Here is a 27,032-nt window from a genome sequence, read left to right on the forward strand (position 1 = left end):
GTAAAAAGGTAATTTCCCGCCCAAAACTAGTAGAGTTAATATTTTAATGTTTGACTAAAAAAGGCAGGGGGCTATTTGGTACGTTTTGTAATTCAGGGGGGTCTTTGATACATACAACATAATTCAGGGGTGCAAACTGTATTTTCCCCTAAAAATTATTAGTAATATTGGTAACAACATCAGTATTTATATAAATTTAATAAACTCATTGCGAAAAAAAAAATATATAAACTTAATCGTCATAATATGAAATTGATTATTAAATAAATGAAGCTAAGATGAATTAGAGAAAATATGCTGGAAAATAGGAGTTAAAAATAACAATAAAAATTGAAAATGATATAGAAGTAGTGGATTATGTTGTGCTAGTCAAAATTTGGTTTGAAAGTAATTAGGAAAAAAATTTGCTTCAAAAAGGAGATGATATATATATATATATATATATATATATATATATATATATATATATATATATATATATATATATATATATATATATATATATATATATATATATATATATATATATATATTATAGTTATTAGTTATTATTATTTTACAAATATGTTAGTATAGTTTTTTGGTTGCCTTGCCTAGCGTTTCTTTCTTATATATACAAACATTATAAAGATATAAAGATGAACGTTAACCAACGAAAATATGCAATCATTTCAAGATTAATAGGGGCATTTGATTAGCCGCTAAGACGTTTAGTATTTACAACGAATTGATATATCCTAAACATTTGAAATAAAAGAGTCTTCATCACTTTTTAAATAAATAACATATTTACTATTTTCAAACAAATGCTAGTGAAAAATCCTTAATCTCAATCCTCAATTCTCATGTCACCAACAAAGCATAATTATTACAACCTTTTACTTTTCTGAGGGGAATGATTTTTGCATGACTGGCTACCACATTAACCAAATCATGATTTTGCAAATACTTTTCACCTAGCTAGTTACTTAATTCCTAGCAAAAGTTTAATTTATACAATAATATAATAAGTAGAGGTATAGGATTTGAACTTATTGTTCTTATAACCAAAATAGATACTAATTTGCCTAATGAAAATGATAAATAAGCAACATTATAGCAATTGAAAGTTTAAACAATTACAAATTTATTTCAAATGCCCTAATAAAATGTATTTTTAAAAGATAATGAAAATTTTGATAAAGAAAAGGAAAACCAATGTGGTTAAAACTTAAGTGGTAAATGAAATCATAAACTTATTGTGCGCTACTGAGCTACCCTATGAATAACTTAAATAAAGCAGTTCAGGGGCTATTGCACGAGAATGAAGTTCGAATCCTATTGGAAATACACAATGTGATATTATTTGACCTGAGTTCGAATCGTATTGATACTATTTTTTAGGCCGAACTCGTCACACATGCTTAGTCTAGCTATCATGTGAATAACTTCAATAAAAGCAGTTATGTAGTTATTGTAGGAGAATAAAATTTGAATCCTATTGACACTATATAATGCGATATTATTTGTATTGATAGTATTATTTAGGTCAAATTTATCAGATATGATTAATCTAGTGTGATTTGCGAACTACTACACCAGAATGAAGTTACCTAGTGGCGTGCAATATGAGCGACGATTACTTTTTTTATTAATAAACAAAAAACTTAAATAAAGGAAATTCAATTCTTCTTCTTCTTTTTTTTCATTTTTTTTAAGAACAATAAAGATGGAAATTAAAGAGGGGGGTCAATTAAAATCAGAGGCTAATGTGTCGATTTCTAGAAGAGTGGCGAAATTTACATAAATATGAATACATTTATAGTAGTAGGGCTTCCAATTTGGAAAAAGACTTGTTCTTCCATCTTCCACAGACTCATTCTACAACCTTATTATAAAAAAAAAAAAATGATTTTCATTGAATTATTGCTCCACAATATAAATAAATAAATAAACAAATCGTTGAATTCTTCATCAATACTTGCATGCAAATTAATTCCTCAGCTAATCTATTCCAATAGTATTTATAACTTTATATGTCTTTATAATGAAATTAAGCTTCACGTCTGACTCGTCACACGTAGTTAGTCTAGTATGGTTTATATATCTCGTACGGTTTGGGACCTATTGCACGAAAATGTAGATTTACCTAGTGCGTCTTCAAGGATTGGTTGCGGATTCCTTTATTATCTGGAAAAAAAAATTGAACTTAACGAGCAAAATTCATCAATTTACATCCTTGACTTTTCACCCAATCTTCAAATTAGTCCTCGTGTTTTCAATTGACTTTAATATCACCCCTCAGTGAATTTTTCAGCCGTAAATTTAAGTTAACTAAGGGTGTTTGACTAAGCTTATAAGATGTTAAAAGGAGCTTATAAGGTGTTTTAGAGCTTATAAACTCTTCCAAAGTGTTTGGTAATTTTTTTAAAAAAGATCTTATTTTTTAAAAAAATATTGTTGGAGAGCAAATAAGATCTTTTTAAATAAGTACCTCTACCCCATGTTTTTTTTAAGATCTTATAATGAGTAAAAATAGGAAATAAGCTTATTATCCAAACACTCTAAAAATTAATCCTAAAAATAAGATGTAACAGCTTATTAGCTCTTAAAACATCTTATCAGACGTAAAAGCTTATCAACTGTTTAAAATAAGCTTAGCCAACTACCCTCTAAATGCTTTTACTTACGTATCTAGAATAAGAAATTTCTATTTAATTAAAAATAAAACTATCCTCCATTTTTTTTTCATCTAAAGCACTACCTTTTTTTAAGATTAAAATACTAAAAAAAATTAAATTAGATATTATGCTAATTGATGAAACTTGCCACATTCATCAGTTGTAGCCTGCAGGGGATTGGGATTTTAATCATTATAAAAAAAATAATTATAATAAATATAAAAATTAAAAAATTAAAAAATTAAAAAATTAAAAAAAAAAAAGAAGTAGCCTGGCTGCATGAGATATTCTCAACTGTTATAACCTTAATCATTGCTGCTTCCCACGTCTAATTCATCATTATAATGCTCATTAACACTACTCATTATTTACCTGACTTTAGTTTGATGTTAGGAGTTTGTTTATTGATTTTTGTTTCATTCAATTATCATGATTTTACATTCTTATCTTTATAAAAAAAATTATAATGATTTGTGTTTAGAAAATTAATATTTATTGTAATATATAACTATTTTCATTATACTTTTAAATTGTATGAATATTCAAGGAATTTCCAACAAAATTTGATCAACAATAATAGTACAAAAATTGGTAAATATTGTAATTATTAAAAATTATTACAATGCAAATTAATATAAAAATGAGCAAAATAAAGCAACAACAATTTTAAGATGCAAATAAAACTAAGATGAATAAATAGTACATTATTTCGATGTGTTCGTGTTTTTTTTTTTCTTTTTTTTTTTTTTTTTTAATGTTTATACTTTTTATAGCTTGTAGCTTATCGTTGGAGGGATGTTTAGCCATGTTCAACTTGTTGTAATCATCTATGTTATAGTCTTAATAAAAATATCGTTTATGCTATTATCTTAATTTTATGTTATTTATATATTTTTTTCTAAACATATAATGTTTTGTTTTATAGATATTGTGTTTTTTTTAGATATTGTTTTATCTACATACATCTCAGAGAACATGGCAACTTCTTAAGGGATCAAGTAAAATAGAACAATTTAAAAAATTAAACAAATAATGTACATCAATTTTAGTACATAAATAAAACAAAATTAACTTCAAAAACTCCTGTATTATCAAATGAATAATTTATTATATCTTAATATATAGACCAATGTTTAGAGATAAGCAAAATTTACTTACTGCAACATTGTTTTAATTTGGAAAAAGATATAAGTGAGATCATTTTTTAGAGAGAGAGTATTGAAAATGCAATAATATTGGGACTGTGGTAGTAGGGTACAACATCTTTGCCATTTCATATAAGCACAAACACACATCCACATTGGTGTGTGTAAAACAACGGTAAAAAATTATCTGATGTAACTAGTGGCGGTAAGGGTGGGCTCCAGCCCACTGTGGATTCAATTTTTTTTTTTTTATAAAATATTATAACTATATAATTATTAGCCTATCCAAATAATTTAATTTATTCCACTCAAGTAATTTAATTTAGTCTATTCACCAAAAAAATTTATGTGTTCTTAGTCAAAGTTTATAAATTTTGTCCTATTTTATACGAATGAATCAAAAAAAAAAAAAAAAAAAATCTCGGTCTACGCCAAACCCCCGTAAATATTAAGCTCACTCTGTCTCAAATTCCTGGCTCCGCCAATGTAACCTTCATCGGATGTAGTATAGAAATAACTCGGCAAGGGCCAATTTTTATAGAAATGAGTTTTTTCTCCTACATATTTCTTTATGGAAACCAGTTAATTCTAAAGAGACAACACAGCCTACTCTACTCTATGTTACTATAAATACAAACTGGTTGAACATAATAAACAATTTTCCACAGCTGAAAGTTTAGGATTAGTTGAACAAATATTCATGAACTAACCCCTTAACTTATATAAGGCTGAGGTTGAAGAATTATATTATTGTCCATTATAGTTATAACAAATCCATATGCCACTTGTCTGTAGTTAGCGTGATATTTAAGACCTTCATAATTATGTCACACACACACATATATATATATATATATATATATATATATATATATATATATATATATATATATAGAGAGAGAGAGAGAGAGAGAGAGAGAGAGTCGCTGTCTCCAACAACTACACTCACTTCAGACTTCACTACAAATTAAAGCTGCACAAGGGATCAAATGTATATCAAATAAATAATGCTTTGGTAAATGTTGGGTTTGGTTGCTCATGAAATTATTATTGCACTCAATGAGCATTAAGCATAGATGTGAGATGTGAGGATCTTTTCACCCACAATATATATAATTATATATATATATATATATATATATATATATATATATATATATATATATATATATATATATATATATATATATATATATATATAATCGTAGTCAGTTTTCTCTTTTTCTATAAATATATGCTACATCAGGTGAGGTATACACAAAATAGACCTTTAACGGTCATCTACAAACCAATACCAATACAGATGTTCGGCTTGTTCAATAACTCTTTGGGTCGGCCCGCATTTGTGGAAAAAATATATAATCTTATCCAAGCTAATTTTATCTTGGTAACTGAACGAGGGCTAGTATACTCATTGTAAATGTTTTCTTTAGTAACTAAACATCCTCAAGAACAAATTCTACAATAAACAATAAGTTTCTCACTGATAAATAATTATACTTACATAAACGATAAACTAACTTCTTTTTGTCACACTAATCGAGATTTTGTTCCTTCATAAAAAAAGTGTGTCGGAAGAATTAAAATGAAATGAGACGAAATCGGGAATCCAGAACTGCAAGATCTTTGAGACAACAAGGAAAACTTAGTTCACAACACCAAATTCATGTACGTAAAATCAATAAATGCAACGAAAAATCGAGTGGAGCTTAGACTCTTCGCTATGATTCTTCGGGTCCAATACTTTTGATTTAATCACATTAAAGAAAAGCAAAACATAAACCATGCATGGATCATACAGCCCCAAAAATTATAACTCGAATAAAAAAACACGAGATCCTGAAAACAAATGCTACGTTTATTCATCACTGTCTGCAGCAGTTGCCAATCTAATTCACACAAATTCCAGTAACAATGTAATAAACTAAATATATATTAAAAAAAAAAAAACATTTTTGCTATGGTATTTCAAGAATCAATTTCAGTTAAATATCAAGAAACGGAAATCGGGCTCTTTTTTTTTTTTTTAATAAATCTTTATTGTTGCAAAGGGTCCTCGTTAAAGGGCAACTTGCACGGAGCGGTTTGATCTTTGGGCTTGTATTTACCGAGCATTTCAGCTACGGTTTTGCAGCGGCATTGATTTCCAGGCCTCATTACATCTCCATACACAGCCATTTCTATAATATCGAGCGCCTTGTCTGCATTTCAAGATTACACCAATTCGGCTTTATTACTACAAGTATCGGGAAAGGATTGACATACATACTTTCTCTAACAATTAATCACAACTGCACGAAATTACGTAACGACCGAGCATCCTACAATACGCTTAGGATTTTCTCTAGCTAATAAACCAACGGTACAATTCATGTAAATTCGTTAAGTACAAAAACTGATAGGGCCAAAATCGTAATTTGGCAGGTCCTCTCAGAAAACTCCTTCACTTCTTTCGATTCGAGACGGGATGGGCCGAAAAAGAATAGATTCAACACACTTTTCATCTTGTATCAATTCCTTTCGATAGTATTCCATAACCTCTCAACTTCGATTATTTTTTCAGCCATTTTATGTAATTCATGGAGTAAATTATGATTTAATTGTTATGACACTATATCCATCATACTCGATTCTTCAGGGAATAATGCCACACCAACACAGATGAAGAGCACTCGATAAACTCTCGTTTTCTCATAAACCATACTATATATATGCATGAACTCCTAGAAGTGAATACGGTTCTTATCGATTCTATAAGAAAAGCATACATTCGACAATAATATATATATGCACAAAGAATATATAACGTACCGGTGAACTTAACGTCACAAGAGTAGCCTTTCAACTCGGAACCATCAATTTCTTGCTTATCTGATTTAAATCTGTTTACTCTTGTCTGTAGAATTTGGCAATTCTCTGCAACTGATTCCCCACCTACAGAAAATCACCACAAGATTAAGCTATAATTTGTTAAGCACCCATGACCCTGCTTTCTCTATTTAAGTTTATTTTCCAGTAAATTTGCAAACACCCCCAACTTTTAGAAATAAGCACATAAAACCAACTTAACTCACAACAATCTACAACTGCTTTTAAATAAGCTTTTGCAAACACCACCTAAAGCTCATTACTCAGGTGGTGTTAGCAAAAGCTTATTGAAAAGCAGAAGTTAGTGATTGTGAGTTAAATTGGTTTTAAGTGCTTATTTCTACAAGTTAGGTGGTGTTTGCAAAAGCTTTTACAAATAGATTATGAGCTTTTTTTTTTGCTCATAATCTATTTTTAAGTGTTTGCAAAATGAACTTTTGATTTTGCTTCTCTTAAAATAAGCATCTTTAAGTTATAAGTTCTTAAGCACCCATGATCCTGCTCTTTCTATTTAAATTTATTTTCCAGTGAATTTGCAAACACCTCAAACTTTTAAAAATAAGCACTTAAAACCAAATTAACTCACAATCCATAACTTCTGCATTTAATTAAGCGTTTGCAAACGCCACCTTAGGAGTGTTTGCACATATTCCGGAAAATAAACTTAAATAGAAAAAGCAGGTTTATGGATGCTTTTAGAAAAATAGCTTGAAGCAGATTATTTTAAGATGCAAAAGCAAAAGTTTGATTCTAGGAGCACCTAAAAACAGATTATAAGCAAAAAAAAAAAGCTCATAATCACTTTTAAAAAGCTTTTGCAAACACCACCTCAATCTACCAAGAAACAAACATACTTACATGAATTAAATAAAAAAAAAAACCCCCCAATTTCCAGAAATTCCACAAATAATAATTTAATTAGAAAAAAGAAAAAAAAACAATTTTTTCCTCAAAATTAGCAAAAAATCTTGGAAGCCCATTTGAGAAGTAGTGCATACAAGTTCAATGTAAGAAAATCAAATGCCTAAATTTTTTTGTTCTTTTGATTTTCAGACAGCTTATATAGAAAAGAAGGGGGGGGAAAGAAAAAAGAAAAAGAAGAAGGGACCTTTGGAAAAGGGAACGATGTGGTCATACTCAAAGCAGAGGCAGCCTTGGCAGTTGCAGAAGCGTTTGCAGACAATGTTGCCGGCGGCGTCTTTGCGCCACCGCTCAGGGTGGCGGCCGGGAACCGTTTCAGCGTTTGACCAGCACGCGCTCTTGGCCTTTTTATCAAAGAATCTTGGCCTCTCGTCATCCTTACGCGCTCCCCGCGGTGATGAGGAACCGGACCCAGAGCTCATAATTGATTATTTCTTTCTCTGCTGGTTGGGAAAAATTAAGAAAAATAGAGAAATTTTGTTGGTGAAATCGAGTTTACTAATTTACATTGAGGGACAAAATTATTTCTTGTGTGGTAAGTTGAACTTTTGCTTTACTAATTGGAAAACCAACTCAAAGGAAGACCATAATATAGACACGGCCACGTCCGGGTTTGACCCAGACCCGACTCGTTGACTGCCCCGCCCCGCCCCGGCCGATTGACCATGGACCCGGACCCGATTAAGTACGGATCGGTTTCGGGTCCCAATTTTTCAAACTCGAGGCTCGAGGGGTCTACCCGGTGGGGGGACCCGAAGGCCCGGACACGAGGGCCCGTCGGGTCCACCTGGATTTTTTAATGAAATAATCACCAAAAATACAGCTTTTGAGGTTCGAATCCGGGTAGCCCGAGTGGGTTAGTGAGTACTAACCACTCGAGCAAAGTTACTTATTGCAATATTAATCTTAACTATAAATATATAAATGTAAACAATACTGTAAAATAATTATAAGAATTGTATAACTAATGTTTAATAAATTATTAATTGTCATATTCATTATCATTAATATTAAAAATCTCCCCTTATAACAAATGCATATATATTTAATTTTAAAAAATATAAATAATTACGATTTAATTTAAAAGAAAGATGAATTTTGATCTTTTTTTTTAATTTTGAAATTATGAAAAATTTCTAATATTAATTATTATTAAATAATTTTAATTAAATAAATAACAAATGCAATATAAGAAAATTTAAAAAAATATATATAGAATCACGGTTCAATACTTCAAAACATCTATTATTAATTACTATATCAATATAATCTCCACTATTGAAAAATATAAAGTATTGAATCAATTCAATATATGAACAAATGCGTTGACTTATTACAAAGTCACTTATGTTATTAAAATCGATAGTGTGAAAAAATCGAATGAAAAATAAAATAATATATTTATTTAAAAAAATAGATTATAACTCATTTCAATTAATTTAAATTGATTAACATCAATTGTTGACAAGAACTTATTAATATTATTGTGTATCTTATCATAAGATGATTATTTAAAAATATAAATGATATTTATTTTAATCAAAGTAGATTATATCTCATTTCAATTAATATTCTTACTTACAAAATAACACTATATATGACTAGTATAATCAAAATATTATGATGTAATTTATCTTTTAATAATTGGTTTAATTTGTAAAAATCGTAAGAATTAAATTGTGGATGATATGATGTAATCCTTTTTTACATTTACATTTTATTCAAATATTAGAATCAAATCGTATGATTTAAATGGATTAATCTCAAGTCCTTTCAATTTTTATATTATATTATATTATATTTGGTAATAATTTAATTAAAATTATTTAATAATGATGAATATGTTAATTAATAATCTATTTGACATTGTTTATCATAATCATTTTACACCTTTTGTTTATGCTATATATATATTCCTTGTTATAATAATCCTAATTATAAATATATAAATATAAATAACACTGTAAAATGATTATAATAATTGTATAACTAATGTTTTATAAATTATTAATTGTCATGTTGACTATTATTAATATAAAAAATCTCGACTAATAACAAATGCATATATATTAAATTTTGAAAAATATAAAAAAAAATAAGATTTAATTTAAAAGAAAGATTGAATTTTGATATTTTTTGAATTTTGAAATTTTGAAAAATTTCTCAATTATTACTTTCACTTATAACTACCCATAATTCAATCTTCACAACTTTCATTTTATTTAGTTTATGTCTCAAAGTCTTAATCGTTTCATTTTTTTCTAAAATTGTTTAGTGTTTAAATTCAATTATTTTTTTAAATTTTGAATTTTAAGTTAATCTCATGTTTTTTCAAGTTTCAATATAATTTTTTTTCCTTTCTTGTAAAAATAAAAAATAAAAAAAAATTGAAAAACCGGGTGGACTCGGACTCGGATGGACTCGCCCCGAACCCGGACCCGCCTCCCCGCGGGTCGGTTTCGGGTCCCCTAAAAGTCGGACCCGGATCCGGCAGGTCCGAACCGAACCCGCCCCGCCCCGTGGCCATGTCTACCGTAATAGAACACTATTTCACTAAGATGAAAATCGTGAAATAATAAATATGTCCATTATTATATTTATTTATTTTTTGTTTTGTAATTGCAATTAAAAAAAAAGAAAAAAAAAGTTGGGTTTTCAAAAGTAAAGTATAAAATAAAAATTGCAAGACTAGACACAACAAAATTCATGAATGTAATTGTCACCGCCGTTGGAATCGAGCAATCTTTCATAGTCACCAGAGCAAACCGTCCAACACTGACGCCCAAGCAAAACCTTCAACATTTATGATTTTTTAAATCTTGAAAAGTATAAAAAATCGAAAGGGTTTTTTGTAACACTCGATCTTTTTCGAAGTTTTTTTAGTCAAAATGTCATCAAGAAATCTCCATGAACACGTAATTGTGTCATTATGTTGAAGAATAGACGATTTAATATGATACGTAATTGTGTCATTATGTTGAAAAATCGACGATTGAATAATACAATCGATGATTTTTTTTTTGAGAACTACCGAACCCCAAAAATCGACCTACAAATGTCGAATTTTTGTGAGGTTGGTGGACATTCACCTATAGGTTTTGTGGATAAATTTCCAAAATGTCGATTTTTTGCTGCTCTTCTCGACATTAAGATGTCGATTTTTGATTGTTTTCTTTCTTTTTTTTCCTTTTGGACATGTAGATGTCAATTTTTGTGACAAAAATCGACGTGCAAATGTCGATTCTAGTCTGCGCGGAATTGTTTTTAAAAAAATGAACAAAAATTGTCACCTAGCTAATAGACACACATTAATTCATACTCCTATGAGTTATTCTACCGTTGAATCTTTCATTTTGATGTCTTTAAACTCCGTATTTGTCGTCTTTGTATGATTTGTTAAGATTTGAGGGTTTTGATTTTTAGTTTTGTTGGTAATAAGAGCATGTACATTGGACTCCTTAAAAGCACGTTAGTGTCAGTTTTTTTAGCCTCTCCAAATTTTGGAGAGTAATAATGGTGCAGTGGCACTCAATAGCCCTCCATAGGCCTAGCTACATTTGGCCAGCCTTTAAATGGCTAGCCACAGTTATTGAGCTCTCTACCAATAAAATGTGGGACCCATACATATTTTATTCTTGTTTATTCTGTAAAAAAGTATGCAGCCTCTTTTATTTGGTCCATTTTTACCAATTTTTTTTATATCATTTACCAATTCTTTTCTTTTATTTTTTTGAACTTTAATTTATTTATATATTTAAATGATAACTGAAATATTATAAATTTTAAATACTAATTAAATTTAAATTTAATTTTTTTTGCTTATCGAAGCGAACAAACGAAAAAAAATTAATAGAATAAATAAGATTCAATTTTATGTTATTTGTTAATTTCATATTCTTAATTATTTATTATAATAATTAAGTATTTGAACAAATTTTAGTCAATAATAATAAAATGAAATTAACTTTAAATTGAACATTAATAAAACCTATTACAATATAAACTACGATACAAACTTACAAAAATAAAGAAATTACAATTCAAATATGAAAATAAGACAACATAGAAAAATAATATTATTTAACCCTCCTCATCTCCAAAGATACTCCACAAATGATTCGTAAGATCGGATCGCAAGACTTCATTAGTTCCCCGATTGCGAATTCAACCAAGACGTGCTGAGATGTAAGACGCAAGAATTGATGGATCTCGACCATATTCGGGAGAAAAAATATTTTCTTCAGGTAAAGGTTCCCATAAGTCGTAATCAGTTTCCCGTTCATCTTCTATAATCATATTATGAAGGATAATGCAAGTTTTCATTATCTTACAGAGATCTTCTTTTGACCAATATCGTACAGGTCCTTGTGTTATGCCCCACCTGATTTGTAAAACACCAAATGCACGTTCTACATCTTTTCGGACAGCCTCTTGTTTTGTAGCAAATAATTTTTCTTTTGCAGTGGTCGGATAAGGAATGGTTTGAATGAGAGTTGTATATTTTGGGTAAATACCATCGGTTAAGTAATATCCCATTGTATAAGAATGCCCATTCACTGTATAATTGATTGGAGGCATTCTGCCATATATGAATTTGTCGAATAATGGAGAATGATCTAAGACATTAATATCATTATTTGCACCCGCCATGCCAAAAAATGAATGCCAAATTCAAAGGTCATGGGATGCAACTGCTTTTAAAATTAGAGTTGGTTTGTGATGGTGACCTCTGTGTGTGCCGTGCCAACCAGTTGGACAATTTTTCCACTCCCAATGCATACAATCTAAGGAACCAAGCATACCTGGAAATCCTCGTGATTCACCTTCTTGATGTAAACGTGCAATATCGTGTTCATTTGGCGAGCGCATGTACTGTTCCTCGTACAATTCAATTATCGAGGAACAAAAAGTCTTTATGCTCATTATTGCAGTTGTCACTCCAATCTTTAGATATTCATCACAATTATCTGCAGACAAACCATAAGCAAGTATACGAAGTGCAGCAGTTATTTTTTGAATAGATGATAGGCCAAGGCGGCCACGAGCATTTTTTTTTGAATGAAGTATGAGTTATGATTTTGAACATCATTCAAGATACGAAAAAATAACTCTTTGCGCATCCTAAAACGTCTGCGAAAATAATCATTAGGATAGGTACAATTATCAGAAAAATAATCATCCCACAATTGTTGGTGACTTCTTTCACGATCACGATTAATATATCGTCGTTGCGATGGGTGATAGTATATTGTTACAGAGGATAAGAAAGTGTCATGAATAGTTTTTTCAGAAGATAAGATATACCATCAATCAATCATTTCTTTTTCTTTTAGCAAAATGTTAAGCAGCTGCATTTTAGGAAAAAGTGCCATGAATAATCTATTCGTATATTTCCTTTTTCTTTTAGCTAAACAATTATGATATTGATTTTTTGAAATAAGGGCCATGAATAGTCTCTTCATATGACAAGATATGTCATCAAACAATTAATTTTTTTCTTTTATAAAAAATGTTATGATATTATTTTTTGAGAAAAATACAGGACTAATATCTTCAGATGACAAGATGTGTCATAAACAAAATTAAATTTTTTTTAGCAAAATGTTAAGAAGCTATTATAATACTTTATTTCGGGAAGTGTGCCATGAAAAATCTATCGGAGGAAAAGATATGCCAAGAAGCAATTAATATATTATGATATTGTTTTGGGATGTGCAAATATAGTTTTGCTCCACTATAAATAGTAGTCATATATTGATGTTATAACTCACCAATTCACCTTCATTTTACAGTGATATTATGGATCCGTACAATAATTTCAATCCTAATATTAATCCACAATATAATTCTCAGCCACCACTACAAAATGATTCTCAAACATTTACTCCTCAATCCATGAATTCGCAATTTCAACCATTTTCCCAGTTTGCATACAATCCTTTCGTTTTTGCAGGTTCATCTCAGATTCCAATGCAACATCAAATGCATACTCCAAATACATCACGTAAAAAGAGTTCTGGAGGACGCGCCCAAAGAGATAGACAACCAAACTGGAGTGTGAAAGAAGATGAAGCTATATGCAAAGCCTAGTTACATATTTCAGAAGATCCAACAGTTGGTACGAATCAACGAAGAGGCAAGTTGTGGGACCGAATTGGCGCGGAATTTGTAAAAATTCTAAAAGACGACCGTGGTAGACCCTCAGGTGGGCTAATGAATCGGTGGTCAACCATTCAATTAAGCGTCACTAAATTTTCTGGATATGTCAATATGATTGAACGGGCTCCAATAAGTGGACAAAGTGCCGAAGATAATGTAAGTAAATATAAAATTATGTTACAATAGCTTTATATATATATATATATATATATATATATATATATATATATATATATATATATATATATATATATATATATATATATATATATATATATATACATGTTATTTAAATAAAGTATTTGAATTTTTATTTACAGATGTTAACAACAAAACAATTATATTACAAGAAAGAGAACTATGTTTTTAAGTGGGAGACTTGTTGGCTTATTCTAAAAGACACACCGAAATGGTACAATCATATCAATGATGTACAAGAGAAGAAGAAAAGAATGTCTCAAAAAAAGAGGGCATAAATTAATTTGGATGAAGATGATATTGGAGATTCCTCCAATGCCGAGACTCCGTCAAGTGAGCAATCCACACCTAGCGGAACTCCAACCTCAATTAGTCTTGACGATCAAGATGGAGTATCTAATAATGCTTCAACTGGTCTACCACGTCCACCTGGTAATAAATGTGCGAAAAGTGCTAAAAAAAAGAAAAAAAATTAATTCCATGAACTTATTTGCAGAAGAGTTTTCTAATATGAGAAAAGAAGCATCAAGTCGGTTTCAAGAGGAAGGGAATAGAAAACATGCAATAGAACAACAAAAGTTACAAGCGAAAATGGAAGCAAGAAATTTACAGCTACAAGCTCAAAAGGAAACCGAACAAATGAGAATTGCAGCAATGAAAGAACAAGAACAAAAACGGTTTGAGAAAGAAATAATGATGATGGATCCCAATTCAGCTCATACAGAAGAAGGTAAAATTTAGATTATTGATCAACAAGCTTGGATCATGGAACAACAAAGAGAAATCATAAGTCGTGCACGGAAAAATAAGTCAGCGTTTACGTGACCTAATAATTAGTTTACTAGATTTCTCGTAATTTTAATTGATGTCTTCTATTAGTTGGAGAGATGTTCAACAATGTTAGTCAACTCTTTGTAATCCTTTATGTTATTAATATTTATGTCAATTTTATGTTAGTTGTTAACTTTTCATATTATTAATTAGTTTTTATATATTATAGAAAATAAAAAATAAAAAGAAAATAAACTAACATAAATCACAACATGATCAAATGGTATTTTTTTAACGTAAATTAGCCTAATTTCAAAGTCAAGTTAATTATATCAATTTTATTAATTAAATATAAAATGAAAATTTAATATGTATTTTTTTTATATTAATAGTGAATATTTTATTGTAGTTTAATTTTTGGAGAGCATTTTGGAGAGCAACAAAATATACCCATTGGAGCAATTTTAATTTGGAGAGTGATAAATGTGGGACCCATTTTTAGAGAGGTAATAAAGTAAATGAAAATGCGTGTGTGGCATGTGGACCCCACTGTTTGGACAGGGATTTTTAGCTAGCCCATTGTACATGCTCAAAGGAGAGAGATTTTGTGGGCTTTGGAAGATGAAAAAGGTGGCTCGAGGATGAAGAATGTGGGTTTGTGGTCTTGTGGTCTTGTGTTATTGTTGTCTTGTGGGTAGGTTTTTGTGGGTTTTGAATTTGTGATCTTGTGTTATTTATTTTTAGTAAGGGTACTATAGCATTTCTATATTGAAAATTTTAATTTGGCCTTTACTTTAGTGGAATTAGTATTTCAAATAGCCCTTCTATCAAATACTTGTCGGACCAAGAGATTGGGGTATTGTATGCGAGGAATTTCGTCTTTTTAGTGCAAGTATTTCAAATAGTTGCGCTCTTAGTAAAGTTATCTTATGTCCAAAGTCAATACTCGAAACTTTTGATAAATTACATATTACTACTATCTTAGACTCTCAATTGAGTTGGGCCTCGGGCCTACTCGAAGCATGATGGCTCGGCACCAATAATATTTGAGTTGAATCTAATTCATTGTCAGTCTGGTCAAGTTTGAGTTACCTATTAGACGCGAAAATTTTATGAGCCGTATTAGAACTCACTATGAATCCCGTTTGATAGGTGCTTAATGACATCTGAATGGCAAAAAATACTGATTCAGTCAAAATAGCATCTTGTTAAGAGTGTCTGGTAAGATAATCTGAATGAAGTCACTAATTACTGGCCGATTTAGCCCAAACAATTGGGCTTATTCATTCAGCATTACACTGGGTGCTTGTGTTTTATGTTTTAAGGGATATTTACTATTTGCTTTTTGGTTTCGCTTTCCATTCCGCTTAACTGCAACGTCTTGCCTAATTTTTGATATTTTCGCACCAAAAAAGTGGTTCCAGCTGCGCCGGTGTCTTTTTCCGTTGTGACCGGATTCATTTTTTGTTTCTTTTTTTCTTTATAATTTAATTTTTTTTTAAATCCACTTTGGACCCGGACCCGCCCCTGACCCATCGAGACCCACCTAGACCCACCCTGGACCCGGCGCCGTCTCCCTTCGGGTCGGTTTCAGGCCCTCTAAAACTCAGACCCAGACCCGCGCCCGGCCTTGTCTACAGTTACACCCCTACTTTATATCTTATAGCTATATTCAGTTGGCAAAACTGAGATTACAACTAGAAAAATAAAAAGGGACTTTAATTCAAACTCTATTATTTTTTTTTAAATATGAGCAGAACAATCATTTCTCCAATGATTGATCACAAACACAGTTTACAACAAGAGCCAGCTAATATGCAATAACAAAATTTCCAGATCATAAACAACAACTATAAAGAATTCATGCACATATATATATATCCCCCAACAAACTACATATATATATATATATATATATATATATATATATATATATATATATATCAAAATTCTTCAACCCGGATAGCATCACGAGGCATTTCGTAAGCATCTTTCGATCTTGACGTCTTGACGCCAGCAGTGAACCACACTTTATCGGACTTGTAACTTTCGACGTTGACGTTTGTAACCTTCACCCACACCAATACCATTTTCGTCTTCATCCCTTCTATCCCAGTCAGCTTTCCCCTCGACAATGTGGCTTTCACACGAGTCGAGTACCTAACAATGGACGAGTCCTTAAAACACACTTCACATGGCGAAGACAAATACACAATGAGCTTCGACTTCATCTCGTCGAATTCATAGCATGTTATGTTCTGAGGAAAAATGCCAGCTGGAAGATTGTTTTCTCGGAGGAGATCGGCCAATGATTTCACTGGCTTCCCTGTGGATAATTAAAAAATACATGATTGATTAGTTTGATATTAATACTTAGGGCAAATTACGGCCACCCCTGAGTTATGGTCAAATTACGAAAATCCCCCGCCTGTTTGGGTAATTACAGCCACCCCCTCAACTATGTATTATCTTACGAAAAAACCCCTCTAGAGGTAAATTTAGGGATGTTAAATCGGTTTTAACCGAATTACATAAATTTTATGTAAAAATATTTAAAAGAAGGGGTGGCTGTAAACACAAACAAGAGGGGTTTTTTCGTAATTTGGCCATACGTCAAAGGTGGCCGTAATTTGCCCTAATAGTTACTTTCAAGAATAGATCTTTTAATAATCTTGATTAGATAGATAATATGTACATTTTGCGTAATGGCAACAAAATTCGGCAATTTAATGCTTTACCTTTGAGCTTGTTGAAAATCCATTTTGCCTTCTCCTCCACGGTGTTCGAGAATGTCTGGAAAACGATACACAAATGAAACAAAACGAATTAAAGATCTACTCTTTAGCCAACGAGAGAGAATAGATCTTCAAGAAAATACTGTTGCGGTCGATTTGGAAGGGAAAGGTATATTTGTCGAAGAAACGCAAATATATACAAGATACTCGATTTACGTTTGCTAATGTACTATACATAACATGTACTATACATAACGATTTTACAAATCGAAGTTAAAAATGTACATCATAATTTGAATGCACCTTTCTATACGAAATAAAACAATGCAAACAGTTTACGAGGTTTCGAAACGACCCAAATTACTCGTCTAAAACAATTAAGCAATTAATCGAGTATATCGGTGGGGACAGATCTCGAACGACTCGTCGAAAACGGTACTACTAGTATCAATTCAAAATGAATGCTACTAAACGAAAATCGACTAATCCCCTTTTTTTTGCACGCATTAAATCTCATCATCGTAACGACGCAATAAACGGAAATTCTTCAGTAGCAGCCCGAATTCCCAATTCTAAAATTTTATTTCTTAAGAACCCTAACTAATAAAAGCCAGAAATTTTAATCTATTTTTGTCATGTCACACATTAATTTCAAGATTCAATCTTTAACCAAGAAAAAAAAAATCAGACAGATCCTCTAAAGTAAAACCCAATTAATCACCAAGAACAAACAGGGCAAGTTCTATTTAACTCAGCATTGTGCACACATTACAGAAAATAAATGTATGGAGAGAGAGAGAGAGAGAGAGAGAGAGAGAGAGAGAGAGAGAGAGAGAGAGAGAGGAGAGAGAAAATACAGAGAGGTCTTGAGAGATGTTGGAGATCTCTTCTTTGGCTTTCTTGGAAACCCAAAATGTACCTGCTTTTATGCTCCCAACTTTTACCAAAGCTTTCTCCATTTTCTTCCTTTCTGCACACAATTCAAAAGAAAAGGAGAGAGAGAGAAGGAGGTTTATTCTCACCGTTTGTGTGTGTGTTTGTGTGGATTCTGTCTTCTTCTCTCACAGTTTTTTGGCTCTGATGAAATAGAAATAGTAGGTAGTGTGTCACAGCTCATCTGTGATTGGCAATTTGGACTTACTTGGAATTGGGATGTGAGTGAAAATAACGGCGCCCCCACAAAACATGACTCGAGGACTCAATTTTGAAAACCGGATTCTTGTGAGTAAATGTGGTTTTTTGATTGAATGAAACCATTTTTCAACCATAAAATTGTGATTTCATTTCATTTCTCTTCAAATTAAAGAAAAAAAGAAAAAAAAACAAATTGATATTTGTTGGGGGTAATTTGCTATACACCTTTGAAAGCTAATTTCCTACAAAATGAGGTTTGTCAATTTAGTTTAAGGGGTGAGTAGTCAATTAGTTTTGAGGGGTGAACTAAATACCATTGACTTTATTGAAACATACCCAAATCTTAATTTTAATTTGTGAGAACCCCTACATTAGTATGACCCTATAATTATTAATTATTTGTCTCCACTTCTATCATTTTCATCTCATCTCTTCTCCACCTTGCTATCTAAATCCCCCCACTCTCTCTCCGCCCCATTCATGCCGTGCCGCCGCCCTTAACTTCGACAAACTCCGCCTCCGCCTCCACAAAATCCCTATCTTTCTCTTTCTTGGTTTTTTTTTTTTTAAATTCTAGATTTGTACACCACCACCGCCCCCCCCACTATCTTTCGTTCACCATCGTCGCCGCCTCCTCTGCTCTCTCTTTCATTTTTTTTTCCAGATCTGTACACCGCCCCCGTCGCCGCCTCCATCTACTGCAGCTTCGTGTTCCTCTATTGTAGTTTTGTAGTCGAATATGAATGTAGTCATAAATCCAAATCTCACTATAAGTACCCAAATCTCACTATATAGATGTCAATCGTGTAACATTTCCAAGGGGCTCTTCCTATATCTATCATCTCGATCTCTCGCGACGGCGGTGGCCGGAGAAACCGTGCAAACCGATGAGCATGGAGAAACGGTGACGGTGCGGAAGTCGATGGAGAAGGCTAGGGCAGCGAGATTCATATCTGATCGAGGGGGCTACCGTTGTTGAGTACTCCGCCGCTTCCGTCGCCATCGAGATCTGGGGTTAAAATATCCTTCTCCATATTCGTTTATCTCCTCTCGATCTTAGTCTATTTTTTGGTGTAAAATTCAATGGCAGCCAAAAGAGTCGATGATGTTGAAGAAGATGAATAAACAACAGGCCAAAAGAGTCGTAGTCACATGTATTTATTTTTGAATGTTGATTGAATCTTTTCGTAAATAATAGACGATATTCATTTTTTACATAATTTGACTTTACGACACTATGTAATCGGAAATATTCAATTTGAAGTTGAAAATGTGAAAAAACAATAATAAAAAGAAAAAAATATGACTACAGTTGACAATAGTCAAATATAGTCATATTGTAGTCATATTTGACTACTGACATATTCGACGGCATAATGAAAAAAAAAATGATTTTTTTCCAAATAGAAGAAAAAGAAAAACACTAAATGCAGAAAATTTGAAGTAGAAATGGGTAATATGAAGCAAGAAGATGTCTATAATTGACTATGGTCATATATAGTCGTATTCGAAGTAGTTAACTTTTCGAAAAATGAAATTCAGAAAAAAAAATTTGAAAAAAAAGGTTTTTTTTTTTATTTTTATTTTTTAAATATAAAAGAATATTAAAAAAAAAAATAAAAAATAATAAGAAAAAACGAAATGATTAAATCAAGTGTAGGTATCAATATATGTAAGGGAATGATATTTGGGGTAACAAAAATGCTAGGGGAGTCTTGCAAATGATGAATTTAGTTCTATTTATTAGTGATTCGAGGGACTTATTGCTAATCCTATAATTTATTTCTTTATTAATGTTGTAAAAAGCGGTAATTGGGTCGGAGGCAGTTAGGCACTAAATTACGATTAATTGGTGCGGCGGTGATTAATCGGTGACAAATCGGTTTTTAAAATTTAATATAATTGATAAGTGTTCGTTTTGCACAACTTTTACTTATCGAATCTTCGAGTTTTGGTCTTCGTTCGTCCGAGTTTTCGACTTTATTTGTATATATTATGCGTTTCCTGTTTTATTTATATTTTAGGTAAAGAGAAGCTATTTTTGCCGATTCGAGACGATTTTGGAAGCGAAACCAAGAATCAAACCAAACACGTGCAAAAGTGCATTCTAGCGGGTTGTGGCAGTGTTTGGTATTTCAAGCATAACTCTCTCATATGATCTCCGATTGAGCTGATTCAAGTGGATTTAGAAAGCCAATTGCAAGGGCTACAACTTTTGTGAAATGCAGTTTTGTCGAATTCGGCCTGAAAAAGGGTCAACACAGAGTTTCAAGTTCCGACAGTCATCATATCGCGATATTTCCATCCTGTATCGCGATATGGGGAGAAATGAAACAGAGAGCTTGCATTTTTGCCATATCGCGCGATATGCCATCCTTTATCGCGATATGGGGAGAAACGAAACAGAGAGCTTGGGTTTTTGCCATATCGCCCGATACTGATGCCCATATCGCGATATGGCCTCGGGATGTGTAAAAAATATCTAAAAAGGCAAAGCATACTATAAATACAACAAGCCTCACTCTTCAAAAAAAAAAAAGAGGATTTTCTTCAACTTCTTCTTCGGTTTTCTTTTCGGTTCTCGCCAGTTCTTCGCGGGAAGCTTCGACGAGGGCTTCGACTCGGGTTTTTCATAAGCTTTTTCTTTACGTTTAGTTTATGATTTCTCGTGTTCTTCATTTGGATGCTATGTTTGTAATGAACTAAGCATTTTCTTTTAGGGAAATGAAACCTTGTATATATTGATTTTGGTTTCCAAATATGTGATCTATTTGTCGTTCTTTGATTTTGTTTATGTTTTCCTGTATTAAATGCTTTCGATTGTTTGGCCAACAGTTGAATTGATTGTAAATGGGAATGAACTCGAGAGAGGATTTCTCGTTTGAAGTTAGGAAAACATAGCTCGGGGTGTGGAAACGGAGACGTGATGCACCTCGGGTAGCCCTTAAGGACTTGACCTAAATGCTCTCTTAATATCAGGTTCTGAACGGAGACGTCGGACCTGTGGGTAGACTCTAACTACACTGGAGACGGGGGTTAGGGTATTTTAGTGTCTGGGTTAACGAATATAGAATTGACATTAGATTCGGATTTGTAGATCTTTATCGATAGTACACTGGTGGATTTTACCCTAGAAGCCATCACACGTCGGAATTCTTCGTTTGTCCTGGCGGACCGTTGTTTTTATTATTGTTTCTTTATTTTTAGCTTCACCCCCCACCCTTTCGATCATCTAGATAAAGTTTAGGATAGTATAATTCCGGTACTTGGTAGATTTAGGAACTTAATTCCCTGTGGATCGATATCTGGAATTCACTATTCTACGAAACGTGATACTGTACACTTGCGGTTATTCATACGTAGGTTTTACGCGTATCAATAATATATTTCTAAATATTGTTTATAAATACTCAAAACATATATAAAAATATATTCAGACATAGTTATATCTTCATCATTTATATATCCTAATAACATAAGAAAGGTTTAATAATAATAAAATCATAATACATAAATTTACTTATAAAATATAAATAAAAAAGTAATTTTTTTGAATTTAAATTTATTCTTCAACATTCCTGACATGCATTATTTGGATTTTTAACAATAACAATTAATATAAACAAAGTAAACCATAAACTCATTTTTTTTTTATTAAAATCCCAAACTTTTATTTTGAATTAAAAAAACCAAACGAAAGAACAAAAAAATCATTTTTGACCGATTTTTGCCACCAAAGTTAGACCGGCTCGGACCGCCTCAGACCACCCAAAACCGCTTCATAGGCAAAAACCCAATTTTTCAAACTTTAATCGGCAGTCTCGGTCGATTTTTAGAATGCTCTTTATACACCATCTCTTCTCTATCCTCTTCTCTTAGTTTACTCCATCTTCTCTCTTTCCTCATTTTCTCCAATCCTATTTCCTCTTCTCGACGTAAAAAAAAAACATCAGAAAAATCCTACAATGGCAGCAAATAGTGAACCAAAACCTAATAATTTACATTTGAAGCCTTGAACTTGAAATATTTGAAATGAGTAACGGTGGGATTGGAACTCAAGAATTTTTTTTATTTGACCCGACTTTGATGCCATGTTGAATGACCATCTCAACCAAAAGTTTAAATTGTTGGTGAAATATATCATTTAATATTAATATTTCCAATATAATAGACAGTCAAATTATTGGAAGTGTTTGTGTGTATAGACACACACAAACACTGGTGTATATAATCTTTAATTCCTAGTCCAGTTCCCATTGGATCAGAATTTTGTAATAGTTCTACTATGTTGGTCTGTAATTATTATGTTTTATTCAAACGAGTACCCCAAAGGGAACGTACGAAAATGATACGCGCATCTAGAGTAAATGTCTCCTCATAGTCTGTAGAAAAATTTAATATAATTTATATTATATTAAATTGAATCCCAAGATTATAATTTATCTTGCAAAATAAGTCATGGAGATAATTATCAATTAATTATTGACCAATAGGATTGTTTCTTCTCTTCCAAGTTATAAGAGATAAATATCAATTTAAAGAGAGCCAATCAAATCGCGCCACGTCATCAAGAAGACTTCATGTAGGACTCTTATTCTACCACTATAAATAGGGACCCTCCCTACACAATTCAAGACAACTCAAGAAGAAGAAAAACCGTAGGAGAAAATTCTCTCTACAATATTCAAGTCGTTCTTCATCAAATTCAAGGCGTTCTTCATCAAATCGAGGACGTTCTTCAACAAATCAAGATCGAAGGAAGATTGAAGGGTCAAATTCATCAAGTTCTTCATCAAATCGAGGACGTTCTTCAACAAATCAAGATCGAAGGAAGATTGAAGGGCCAAATCCATCAAGAACTCCAAGATCTTCAAGTCGAAACCCGTCAAAGTTCAACAAATCAAGATCTAAGGAAGATTGAAGGGCCAAATCCATCAAGAACTCCAAGATCTTCAAGTCAAAACCCGTCAAAATTCTGCGTTCGATCCGAGATTCAAGTCGCAAGATCCTCGGAAGACGTTATTCAAGTTCAAAATCAAATTCGGAGAAGATCAAGTCAACGACCCGACTCCGAAATTCAAAGTCAACATATATTCTTCTTGAGAGAAGAATCAGAGGATTAAATTAGAGTTTGTAACCCGCAATATTTATTTTTAATTCAATAAAATTATTTGTGTGCAAGTTTTTCTTGTTTGTCAAGAATTTGTTGCTACAAATTTTGGCACGCCCGGTGGGACATCTCTACCTCTCATCTCTTCTCTCTCTCGAAGATCCTCGAAGTGTTGCAGTGAGTGCTCTACGTTCACAATGAAGATTGCTACTTCGGATTCATCAAGTGTGGGCTTAGGTACAAGGAGTATGGCTAAGAAGCTGCAAGCATCCTCCGAGACTAACTCGACGCCTCAAGCCATTCAGAAAGGCTTACCACCTCTTGTCAACACAAGCGCAGACGTGGAAGGTTCAAAACGAGAGATTTCACAGCCCACGCCTCGTTCAACATCAAGCTACTTAGAGGTGGCATCCGTCATGACAACAAACGCTACAACCATGGAGGAGACAATTGCAAGTTTGACAAAGGCCATTGAGGGACTCGCAAAGCATGTTCAACAACGAGATTCTCAAATTGCCGAGTTGATCAACAAGATGGACAAAGCCAATGCTAGTCAAGCTGTGGAGAATCAGATAGAGGTTCAAGACGAAGTCGAGACATCCACAAAGCAACAACCAGTTGAAAACGAGAAGGCTCTATCTCAAGAACTTCAAGTTTCTCCAGAAGGGATGATTCATGTAGATCAAGTGATGACGCTGATTAGTGAAACCATCAAAGACAAGTTGGAAGGAAGCTCGAAGTCTCCATCAACCTATGTCAAGCCATACACGCAAAGGATTGATGATCTAAGGATGCCAATGGGCTATATACCTCCAAAGTTTCAACAATTTGACGGCAAAGGCAACCCCAAGCAACATGTGGCACACTTCGTCGAGACTTGCAATGATGCCGGGACGTACGGAGATCACCTCGTCAAGCAATTCGTCCGATCGCTCAAAGACAACGCGTTTGATTGGTACATTGATTTGGGGGCAAACTCCATTGATAGTTGGAAGCACTTGGAGGAAGAATTTCTCAACCGCTTTTACAGCACTCGAAGAACAGTCAGCATGATTGAGCTCACCAATTCCCGCCAATGGAAGAAGGAACCTGCCATCCACTACATCAACCGTTGGAGAAATTTGAGTCTTAATTGCAAGGATCGACTGCCCGAGACATCAGCTATTGAATTGTGCATCCAAGGAATGCAATGGGGACTCCGATATATCCTTCAAGGAATTCAACCTAAAAGTTTTGAAGAGTTGGCCACTCGAGCACATGATATGGAATTGAGCATAACTGCAAATGAAGGCGAAGAACCTTCATTCCAAAAGTCGTATCAGCTCAAAGAAGAACATGTTGAAGAAGAACAAGAAGATCATGAGGATGGGGGCAAGTGTTTTGAGGAACCAACACCCTATGCAATATGACAAGTCAAATCAAATGAAGCACTCATTGACACGAGTTTAAAAGGTCTACATGTCCAAATTAAATGAAATACTCCTTGACACGAGTTTAAAAGGTCTACATGTCCAAATCAAGTGAAATACTCCTTGACACGAGTTTAAAAGGTCTACGAAGCCAAATCAAATGAAGCACTCCTTGCCACGAGTTTAAAATGTCTACAAGTTCAAATCAAATCAAAGCTCCTTGATACGAGCATAAACTATCCAAATCAAATCAAGGCTCCTTGATACGAGCATAAACTATCTATATATCCAAGTCAAGTCAAGGCTCCTTGATACGAGCATAAACTATCTACATATCCAAATCAAGTCAAGGCTCCTCGATACGAGCATAAACTATCTATATATACAAATCAAGTCAAGGCTCCTTGATACGAGCATAAACTATCTATATATCCAAATCAAGTCAAGGCTCCTCGATACGAGCATAAACTATCTATTTATCGAAATCAAGTCAAAGCTCCTTGATACGAGCATAAACTATCTACAAATTCAAGTCAAATGCTCCTTCAGCACGAGCTTAAACTGCAAATGTTTCTCCTTGTCCACACGAGTATAAATTGTGCACGACATCTCTTAAAAGGATATATTTTGAACTACGTTATGACTTGATCCCTCTATAGGGTACGTAGGCAACTTAGAATCTCTCTAAGTCCAGTCATGATTTCAAAAGATGTATATGCTTTGCTAGATCAAGCTGCAATTGAAGTTAAGCAATTATCGAGACTCATTCACTCCAAGACGCATTGTCCGTGAACAAGTCTCGATGGGGCATTTGTAGACAAATTTAATATAATTTATATTATATTAAATTGAATCCCAAGATTATAATTTATCTTGCAAAATAAGTCATGGAGATAATTATCAATTAATTATTGACCAATAGGATTGTTTCTTCTCTTCCAAGTTATAAGAGATAAATATCAATTTAAAGAGAGCCAATCAAATCGCGCCACGTCATCAAGAAGACTTCATGTAGGACTCTTATTCTACCACTATAAATAGGGACCCTCCCTACACAATTCAGGACAACTCAAGAAGAAGAAAAACCGTAGGAGAAAATTCTCTCTACAATATTCAAGTCGTTCTTCATCAAATTCAAGGCGTTCTTCATCAAATCGAGGGCGTTCTTCAACAAATTAAGATCGAAGGAAGATTGAAGGGTCAAATTCATCAAGTTCTTCATCAAATCGAGGACGTTCTTCAACAAATCAAGATCGAAGGAAGATTGAAGGGTCAAATTCATCAAGTTCTTCATCAAATCGAGGACGTTCTTCAACACATCAAGATCGAAGGAAGATTGAAGGGCCAAATCCATCAAGAACTCCAAGATCTTCAAGTCGAAACCCGTTAAAGTTCAACAAATCAAGATCGAAGGAAGATTGAAGGGCCAAATCCATCAAGAACTCCAAGATCTTCAAGTCAAAACCCGTCAAAGTTCTGCGTTCGATCCGAGATTCAAGTCGCAAGACCCTCGGAAGACGTTATTCAAGTTCAAAATCAAATTCGGAGAAGATCAAGTCAACGACCCGACTCCGAAATTCAAAGTCAACATATATTGTTCTTGAGAGAAGAATCAGAGGATTAAATTAGAGTTTGTAACCCGCAATATTTATTTTTAATTCAATAAAATTATTTGTGTGCAAGTTTTTCTTGTTTGTCAAGAATTTGTTGCTACATAGTCAATTCCACATTCATGTGTAAAATCCTTCGCAACAATACTAGTTTTATAACGCTCTCTGGACCCATCGTAGCTAGTCTTGATCTTATCGTTCCACCTACACTCAACTACAAACTGTCATGGTGGAAGAGCCACGAGATCCCAAGTATGATTCCTAGATAGTGCTTCAAGTTCCTCTTTCATTGCATTTTACCATAATGTTTCA

At 32.8% G+C, this 27,032-nt stretch overlaps 2 protein-coding genes and 1 pseudogene across 3 annotated transcripts; all 3 read right to left on the minus strand.

The window, feature by feature from the left end:
- Nucleotides 1–5,819: 5,819 nt before the first annotated feature.
- On the minus strand, nt 5,820–8,144 carry LOC105959736 (HNH endonuclease domain-containing protein). 2 transcript variants are annotated; one of them, XM_012983874.2, is made up of 3 exons: nt 7,782–8,144; nt 6,617–6,739; nt 5,820–6,006 (listed from the first exon to the last, which is right to left on the minus strand). In XM_012983874.2, the coding sequence occupies exons 1-3, from the start codon at nt 8,014–8,016 to the stop codon at nt 5,843–5,845; spliced, it is 522 nt and encodes a 173-aa protein (XP_012839328.2). In that variant the 5' UTR covers nt 8,017–8,144; the 3' UTR covers nt 5,820–5,842. The 2 variants fall into 2 exon arrangements, with proteins under 2 accessions (XP_012839328.2, XP_088679711.1); XM_088823585.1 differs by having other exon boundaries at nt 7,811–8,024.
- A 3,393-nt stretch (nt 8,145–11,537) lies between these two features.
- LOC148767920 (uncharacterized) lies at nt 11,538–12,702 on the minus strand (annotated as a pseudogene).
- A 3,737-nt stretch (nt 12,703–16,439) lies between these two features.
- Nucleotides 16,440–18,528, minus strand: LOC105959734 (uncharacterized protein At5g01610). Its single transcript, XM_012983873.2, has 3 exons — nt 18,315–18,528; nt 17,461–17,515; nt 16,440–17,048 (listed from the first exon to the last, which is right to left on the minus strand). Exons 1-3 carry the CDS (start codon nt 18,414–18,416, stop codon nt 16,666–16,668), a joined length of 540 nt encoding a protein of 179 aa, XP_012839327.2. The 5' UTR covers nt 18,417–18,528; the 3' UTR covers nt 16,440–16,665.
- Between the last annotated feature and the right edge of the window lie 8,504 nt (nt 18,529–27,032).

The sequence above is a fragment of the Erythranthe guttata genome, chromosome 9 (genome assembly GCF_056151865.1).
Source record: "Erythranthe guttata isolate IM_541 chromosome 9, IM_541, whole genome shotgun sequence".
Lineage (NCBI taxonomy): Eukaryota > Viridiplantae > Streptophyta > Magnoliopsida > Lamiales > Phrymaceae > Erythranthe > Erythranthe guttata.

Bases quoted from the DNA above. Each gene is read 5' to 3' on its own strand.
- LOC105959736 (XM_012983874.2), bottom strand. From the start codon at position 8,016: ATGAGCTCTGGGTCCGGTTCCTCATCACCGCGGGGAGCGCGTAAGGAT. The intron at 6,740-7,781 runs GTCCCTTCTTCT...GATTTTCTGTAG, and splicing joins CATCGTTCCCTTTTCCAAAG to GTGGGGAATCAGTTGCAGAG. The intron at 6,007-6,616 runs GTACGTTATATA...CTTGAAATGCAG, and splicing joins TTGTGACGTTAAGTTCACCG to ACAAGGCGCTCGATATTATA.
- LOC105959734 (XM_012983873.2), bottom strand. From the start codon at position 18,416: ATGGAGAAAGCTTTGGTAAAAGTTGGGAGCATAAAAGCAGGTACATTT. The intron at 17,516-18,314 runs GTATTTTCTCTC...ATCGTTTTCCAG, and splicing joins ACATCTCTCAAGACCTCTCT to ACATTCTCGAACACCGTGGA. The intron at 17,049-17,460 runs GTAAAGCATTAA...AATTATCCACAG, and splicing joins GATTTTCAACAAGCTCAAAG to GGAAGCCAGTGAAATCATTG.